This window comes from Quercus lobata, chromosome 9 (genome assembly GCF_001633185.2).
Source record: "Quercus lobata isolate SW786 chromosome 9, ValleyOak3.0 Primary Assembly, whole genome shotgun sequence".
NCBI lineage: Eukaryota > Viridiplantae > Streptophyta > Magnoliopsida > Fagales > Fagaceae > Quercus > Quercus lobata.
The window spans coordinates 9,688,508-9,697,052 of NC_044912.1; the positions used below are offsets into that span (position 1 = coordinate 9,688,508).

Here is an 8,545-nt window from a genome sequence, read left to right on the forward strand (position 1 = left end):
ATTTTTTATTGTTCCATTTGACATATTAGTTTTTGGACTAAATTGTCACAATTAAAAGGTTAGAGACTAAATTGAAATTCAGTGTAAAGGTAGAGACTAACTTTATAATTTACCCAATAATAAAATATTATTATTTGGACAAATAGGCCCAGTTCACATATGCCAAAAGTTCAACCCAATGTCTAACTCATGAGCATATAAACTCATCTATTATTTATTTCTTTTCCTATGTGAGACTCAGGATTTTCACCATTTTTAATAACATCTTCAAGTGAACTAGAAAATATCAATTTTTTATTCATTCCATGCTATTTTTCCAACAACAAATATACGTAGTATTTATATTGGTTGAGTAGATTAGAATATAGCTTTGCATCCAAACATCAAAATATCCTAACACCAAATGAACATTCTCAAAGTCACTTCCTCCATCCTCTTCTTCTTCTTCTTCTTCTCCTCCTTCTCATATCTTGCAACCAGCAGAGAGTCATGCAAAAACTACGTTTGTAGCACCAACAGCCCGGGAATTCACTTCCCGTTCCGGATACAAAGCCGTCAGCCGGAGTCATGTGGCTATCCGAGTTTTGATTTATCCTGCAATAATGCAACCCAAACAGTGCTTCTGAACCTGCCTTATTCAGGACAATTCATTGTCCAAGGGATAGACTATACCACACAGCAAATATGGATCAATGATCCAAATAACTGCCTCCCTAAACAGCTTCTTTCGCTTAATCTCTCTGGTTCTCCCTTTAAGGGTGTATATCATCAAGAATTTTCATTCTTTAACTGCTCCTCTGGTTTATTGAAAGATCAATTAACACCTATTATTTGTCTTAGCGATTCAAATCACACAATATTTGCTACCTCGTCTAGAAGAGTTGCTGCACTTTTGTTATCAACTTGCAAGTTCATTACAAATGTTTCGGTTCCAGTTCAGAGGCCATTTTATGAGCAAATATTATCCTCAGACCTTAATGATGATCTCTGGCTAACTTGGGATGAACCTTCTGGTTGTGGAAAGTGTGAGTCACGAGGAGGGCAGTGCGGGTTCAAGACCAATTCAAGCCATGAAATTGTGTGCTCTAATGTTCCTCGTCAGTCTGGTAAGTTTCTAGTTGGTCCTCCAAACGATCTTTTTTTTTTTTTTTTTTTTTTTGAGGAAATCCAAATGTTCTATTATGTTTGTTATTTTAGCAATTTAATTTAATTTTTTAGAGAAAATATTCACAATTTAAATTAGTTAAATTTTGACCGTTAGCATACTAAGGCTTTTCAGAAAATCAAAGGGTTAATTTATTACTTGGATAAGGATGACATATTAGCTATATCTTATATCCAAAAGCAAGTGATTTTTGATGTTGAAAGAGGATATATTATAGATAATTAATAAATATCATGCACTTTTTTTTTAGATAAGTAATAATATTAGGGAAAAGTTTAATTATAAAATTAGTTGTAACTTAAAATTACAACCTTACTCAATAAAATAAACATTACTATATATTTTGAAAATCTAACCGTTGAATTGTATATTCTTTATACTTTTAATACACATGTCAAATTTTATGTCAATTGGATATTATTTACTATATAATCTATAAACTTATATTTTATGCATAATTTTAAACTACAAAAACTTGCAATTTAAACAATCTATTGATGACATAGCTATTAATCTTTAATTTTCTTGAAATTTTGTAAGCATGGAGGATATAAGAATTAGATGTAATCCAACGGTGGATTTGTCAAAATTCATCTCCAATAAAAAGATATTGAGTAAGGTTGTAGTTTAAAGTTATAACTAATTTTATAATTAAATTTTGTCCATAATATTATGCCTACTAAAAAAAAAAAAGTAATAATATTATGCACTTGTCAATTATGCGAAACTTTGCTATAAAAAAAAAATGTATGGTCTCACTGGCTCACCAAGTGATAGAACCAAATATACTTTTTCTCCCAAAAAAAAAAAAAAAAAAACCAAATATACTTCTCTAACTAATTAGTAGTTATATGAAAATATTCAGATTAAGACAGATTTCATGGATTTAAACTGATACGAAACTAATTAGTTTATAAATTAAATTGTTAACGGATGTACAGATGATATAATTGTTATGATAAGCTTAATCTGTCATTTTTAATTCAATTTTATCATTTTAAAATGTCAACGTCCTGCTGCATGTGTCACTTAATTTTTGTTAACAATAATACTTAATACTTAAAGAATAATATTAGTCGATAATAAAAGAAGATGAGTGAATGATTGTGGAGTTAATTTATATAAAATGTGGCTTACCTTAAGCCAATTTTGTGGTACCTACATTGCATGAGGTCAACATTTTGGTTTTTAAATAAAGCTAGTGAATTGGTAAGTTTCAAGATAAGTGTTGACGAAGTATTATATACTCCAAAATTTTGGAGCAATAAAAGCTGTGAATTACTACTTATTTTAAGTTCTCTCAACGCTTTCCACACTGCAATCATAGCTTTTTATTTGGTTCACTTTCGAATACCCAGCACTATGGCTTATGGGATTTGGAATTTTTTCAACGCCTCATTGTACCTTCTCCTCGTGTTGCACCTCTTTCTTTATTCCTAGGAAAAAAAAAAAAGAGTCAATAGTAAGAAAACTAAGAATAGCCATTCTAGTCTTCTAGACCCCTCTTGAGAAATCAACTAATTATTGATAGACATTTGGGATCTTTCCCTGTTCATAATAATTTTACACTATGTTGGCCGACACAGTCGTAATTGCATCGATAATGCTAATAACTTAGTAAATGACTCTTCCTTGTAATTCTAGTCATTTATTAATGGGAAACGTTTACTTCAAAACTGGTTTGAAGGAAAATTTATTCAACTTGTTATGTGATGATTGAGAAAATTATTTGCATGTATTTTTAGTTACATGATTTATTAAAAAGTTATATGACTTAATTAAAGAATGTTACATAATGAGTTGAAGAAAATTTCTCCAAATGGGTTTGGAGGAAAATTTTGTTGATTTGAATTTAGAGGTGCTCCTTGTAAGGCTAAGGATGCATTTGGGTATGCTCTGTTTTGTTAATTTTTCTTTTAAAGCTTTTTCTTGAGGCCAAAAAAAAAAAAAAAAAAAAAAAAAAAAAAAAAAAGAAGAAGAAGAAGAAAAAAAAGACTAGAAATAGCATTTGGTTAGGGTCAAGACAAATATAAATGTGGACATCAAGATAAGGGTTGTGTGGCAAACAATATAAATGGCTTAGATTTGATCTATATAAATTGGTCTTGAAATAAAATTGGTCAATTTTAAACTATTTTGATTTGTTATGTAATTTATTTAAATTCAAGTTGAAACTTATTTTGAAATTTATGTGTACGTGTAATGAAAACTTAATAATCAACATCAATTACCTCAAAAATCAAAATTTACAAGACTAAAAAAGTAAAATACAGATATTTTTATTAACTGCATTGTCTTTCTTTTAAGATTCAAATTGTAATTGTTGGCTTTAAGTTCTCGAATTTTTGAATTATTGTTAAACCTCAACTTGTCCATAAAATCCAGGATATCACAATTGACCTAATTTTATATTGAAATACCCAATAAGCCACTACCCATTTATGCACACTCAGATAGAGACACAAACAGTCACTACTGGTCCAAGCTTATAAGCATCATTATATTTCTATTAGGGGCTTGATTTTTATGGGCTTGTATATAATTGGCATGATTTAGGCAACGAATTCTCAGTTCTTGAGCCACGTCTAGGATTGGGTCCCAAAACGCACCTTATGAGATCTTTTTGCTTTTTTTTTTTTTGCTTCTTTAATCAAGTCTAGCCAACCTAATTGACTCAGATGCACTGATGATGGGTAAGTTTTGTTTTAATGATCTTGCACTTTCAAACCTGATATTGGGCTCTGCTTGATTGTGATTTCTTTTAATTTTCTTCAACCTGGTCCATTCAGTTGTCTTTGAAGCAATGCTCTTTGCCCGAGGTTGGGTGGGTTTGCATTTGCTTCATATTGGGGGTTGGGCCGTTGGGTGCTCAACAGTTGTGTTGAATACAAATTTTGACAACAAATTGATTGTTTTTTTTTTTTTTTTGAGAAGAAAATTGATGGAAAAGAAAAGTTTAAATTGTTATAGGGATTATACAAATTTTATTATATGGGTTTTATAAACCAATGTGTTAATTTTGTAAACTTTTTATGATAAAGTTGATAATTTTTATAGTATTTTACAAAAAGTAATGTAGCACAATTTTACAATTATCTCAATGAATTTTAAGTTAATGTGTAGCTGTATATTTATTGTAAAGTTAATAAATATGAAATGAATTTTCCTTTTTTTATTATCATTATTGTTCAATATTTTTGTGCATGCGAATGGGTTGTAGTTTAGTTGATATTTAAAGTATAACTTGATGCCTTAATAAAGATTAATGTGGTATGTTTAGGATTTCCAAGGAGTGCACGCTACGCCATTACCATTGGTGTTGGAGTACCGGGAAGTATTTTCTTGCTAGGGCTACTATGTTTTCTCTTTGGCAAGATCAAGTCCTATAATGCTAGAAGACAAGTTGAAATCCTAGAATTCAATCCTACAATTGCTCCAATACCCAAAATTATGGTGGGCCTCGATGGGCCCACAATAGATTTATACCCAAAAATAGTTCTTGGTGAGAGTTGGTGCCTACCTAAGCCCAATGACAACACTTGCCCAATATGTTTGTCTGAGTACCAGCCTAAGAAGACTCTAAAGACCATACCTAAATGCCAGCATTGTTTTCACAGTGAATGCATTGATGAATGGCTTAGCTTGAATGCTACGTGCCCCATTTGTCGGAATTCTCCCCAATGATTACCACCAGTGGATATTTCGTGATACTTTGGGATATATTATTTTCCCCTTTCAATTCTAGACTTTGTACTAATGTTTTTTACAAATTGTACTTTACTTTTCTTCTCTTGTTTAAGCCATTGTTTCTTGAATGGTCACGTCATTTGATTTGAGCATAAACTAAATTCAGATGGTGTCTGCAAATCCAATAATGTTTGCACCAATCAACACATATTCAGGATATTTCCCGGCAATAGTTTCCAAATTGCTAAAGCTCAAATAATAATAATAATTTCTAAACATTAGGGTGGCAACTTTAATTTCAGATTGAATGATCCTTTCTTATTTTATAATTGAATCTTACAATATTTTTTATTACACTTATATTATTTAAGGTATTTGTGGGTACCTAAGGCATGCTTGGCAACGTCTTAGGCATGCTTTGCAACGTCCTTGGCCGTCCTCGGCATGCTTTGCAACGTCCTCGGCATGCTTTGCAACATCCTTGGCCGACCTCAACATGCTTGCAAAGTCCTAGCCGTCCCACATCGAATAGAACCCCCCCCCCCCCAACTTTCTACCTTATAAGCATTGACTCGAAGGAGTAGTGTACCACCACTTTTATTGTGGGTACCTTCGCGTCAATGCTTATAAGGTAGAAAGTGGGGGGGGGGGGGTTTCTATTCGATGTGGGACGACTAGGACTTTGCAAGCATGTTGAGGTCAGCCAAGGACGTTGCAAGCATGTCGAGGACGTTGCAAAGCATGCCGAGGATGTTGCAAAGCATGCCGAGGACGGCCAAGGACGTTGCTTGCATGCCTAAGACGTTGCCAAGCATGCCTTAGGTACCCACAATAAAAGGGCACTTTTATTGTGGGTACCTAAGGCATGCCTTATAAGGTAGAAAGTGAGGGGGTTTCTATTCGATGTGGGACGACTAGGACTTTGCAAGCATGCCGAGGTCAGCCAAGGACGTTGCAAAGCATGCCGAGGACGTTGCAAAGCATGCCGAGGACGGCCAAGGACGTTGCTTGCATGCCTAAGACGCTGCCAAGCATGCCTTAGGTACCCACAGTATCCATGCAATTCTTGATGTGATTATAAGGAGCGTTGATGACTTTTCCCAAACATTCCTTTATCAAGGCCTCTGTATCATAAATTAATTTTAATTTTGTTATAAATTGAGTTGGGTTTTACTCGACTCATGAGTCATGATCACATGGATTAGTAGGTTAGGAGGAGATTTGTAAAGTAAAGATGACTAAGAGAAAGTTTCAATTTTATAAGGTCCATTTCTTCCCTCTATTTAATTGTTGTCTCAACATCTTTTTTCCTTATCATCCAAGTAGTGCCACAACAGATTGCTATGAGTATGGTGATATTCATTGACTCTTTGTTTTTGATTTCTCAGGCTATCTTTTGGCTGGATAACTAATTTAATCCAGTTTGAGATGCATTAAAAGTTTATTATTTCAAGGAATTTGATGGGCCAAGTGTTTCTTCTGCTCCACAGAAGATGCATTCCATTTCTCTTATATGTTTTCTTTTTTGTAGCACTGAGCTTGTTGGAATGTGATCGGTCTGTGTGTAAAAGAATGCGTTTCCTAACACAAAACTCAGGGCCATTATAAATATATAATGCTTGTCACCAAGTCCATGAAACTGTTATGGAGAATTATCATTGTGCCCCTTCTATCTACAACAATATCCATAACATTAGCTATATGTTTCAATTAAAAGACCATAAAAAAGTCCTAAGCCTACATAGTAATTGCGAAGACAAGATCATAGAGCTCATTGGCCAATGTCATAACCTGAATAAAGAGGCTTTAATCTGGTAGCTAGTCAGGACTCGTAAAACAAAAAATGAGCTAGTTAAAACAATACTAGACTCCTTCAATTGGCAAACAATTGAGCAAAGCAAAGCTGGAGTGGTATAGTGGGGCTCTTGAGGCCCGGGGCCCAATGCATCCAAGGGATTCTTGCTGCCTAAGCCCAACAGGCCACTGCAGAAATCCTTGGGCTAGAACATGGCCCAAAATATGTTGGGTCCGAAACCACATTTATGTGTGTAGTTACTCCGACTTACCTTGCCGATCAAAAAAACTTATTTGCACTGATCCTTGGACCCCCTTTCTAGCCAACACATGAACCTTATTCTTTGGGTCTTTTGCTTTTGTTTCTTTTCACTTTAGTATTGGAAGTAAAATTCTAGTTCCATGATTTGAAGGTAATATTTAAGCCATATAGAGAATAATCGTAGATATACAATATTAGTTTTTTATTGACCCAGTTTTATTGTATACAAAAAAGTTACGTTAAAAGTTTATATTGTAAATGAAAATACTGAAGAAATTATTCATTAACTTAAGGTGCAATTTTCAAATATGAATATGAATATTTTCATTGTTTGATTTACAACTAATATTAAGTAGATTAAAGTGCAATTCATAATAATTATTTACTTATTTTTCTTTATCTAATATGTTATGTCATATTTTTAAAGCTTTAAATAATTAGTTATCTTTTGCAGGTAATCCAAATTTCTATATTTTACATGCACGTGTAGCTGGCAAAATTGATAACATTAGATGCTCCACATCTAGTTTTTGTTTATTTTTTGAGTTCTTTTGTGGGGATGATAAGATTAATGAACAACGTTGAATTGTATAATCTTAAGTATTTATGTATTATTTGACTTGGATTGCCAAGAGTTTTGCAGTTCAACTAGTACATCCTAGTGTTATTAATGGAGACATCCAGGGTTAAATCCCCCCATCCCAACTATCATTTTATAACAAAAAAAGAAAAAAAAGAAAAAGAAAAAAAAGTGAGGTTTTGTAAATTTAAGATTTTTTTGTCGCTGATAATTTGATAGTTACAATGAGGGCTACTTGCTAAGTATGAAATTGAGTAAGTACCACTTAGTTTGCCTTTATCATTTCCCTCTACATCACATGTACAATTTATTTGATGTGGCAATGAATATGATTGATGGACTTAAACCACATTGTAAATGAATATTTGAATTGTTTCTTTGTGATTGGTAACACATCAATTCATAAACTTAAGGTAGTAAAACTTGTAGTATTGTAAGCACTACTCCTAAGTTATATTGGAAAGCACTAAGGAAGTCTTAGGGCTGGAAACTTCATTCGTGTTAAGAATGGAATTAAGCTAAAATATAAGAAATTTTTCTAAAGAAATATTCTTAAACAAATCTTAATTTATACTATTTCATATAAGGGCTCAGTTTTTATTAGTCTTAAAAATTCTCCAAAATATAAGGAATAAAGCCTTATTTAAAAAAATTGTGAAAATTAAAAAAATTTAATAAACATAAAAATTTAAATCTTATATTTGTTTCCTACCTCAACAAGAAATTAAAAGATATTTTTTTATAAGCATCACCTTGGTCATACTTGATATAAAAGAAACTTTCCCTACAATGACCACAATATTAATAATTTCAATCCACAAGTACAACATAATTGTAACCTATATTATCATTTAAGTATTTAGTCTAATTTTGGGATGACTTCTAACTCTTGGTTTACATGCCTTGCATGTATACTTGAATTGACTCTTGTCAGTAGAGGCCAAGGGATGCATGGTTAATTAATCGCCTTTTCCCTCCAACATTTGAACTAGAATTTTCATGGAAGGGTGACCTATCAGGTGCCACTAGATACACCAAAGTCCCACAATTGCTAATT

General features: G+C 32.6%; 1 protein-coding gene across 1 annotated transcript; it reads left to right on the forward strand.

Moving 5' to 3' along the window:
- The first annotated feature begins 382 nt into the window (after nt 1–382).
- LOC115961050 (putative RING-H2 finger protein ATL21A) lies at nt 383–4,982 on the forward strand. Its single transcript, XM_031080099.1, has 2 exons — nt 383–1,106; nt 4,446–4,982. The coding sequence occupies exons 1-2, from the start codon at nt 404–406 to the stop codon at nt 4,847–4,849; spliced, it is 1,107 nt and encodes a 368-aa protein (XP_030935959.1). The 5' UTR covers nt 383–403; the 3' UTR covers nt 4,850–4,982.
- The last annotated feature ends 3,563 nt before the right edge of the window (nt 4,983–8,545 follow it).

What these genes read in the sequence shown, in the direction of transcription:
- LOC115961050 (XM_031080099.1), top strand. Translation starts at nt 404, where the DNA reads ATGAACATTCTCAAAGTCACTTCCTCCATCCTCTTCTTCTTCTTCTTC. An exon ending in TAATGTTCCTCGTCAGTCTG is followed by an intron (nt 1,107 to 4,445) that starts GTAAGTTTCTAG and finishes TGGTATGTTTAG; the next exon opens with GATTTCCAAGGAGTGCACGC.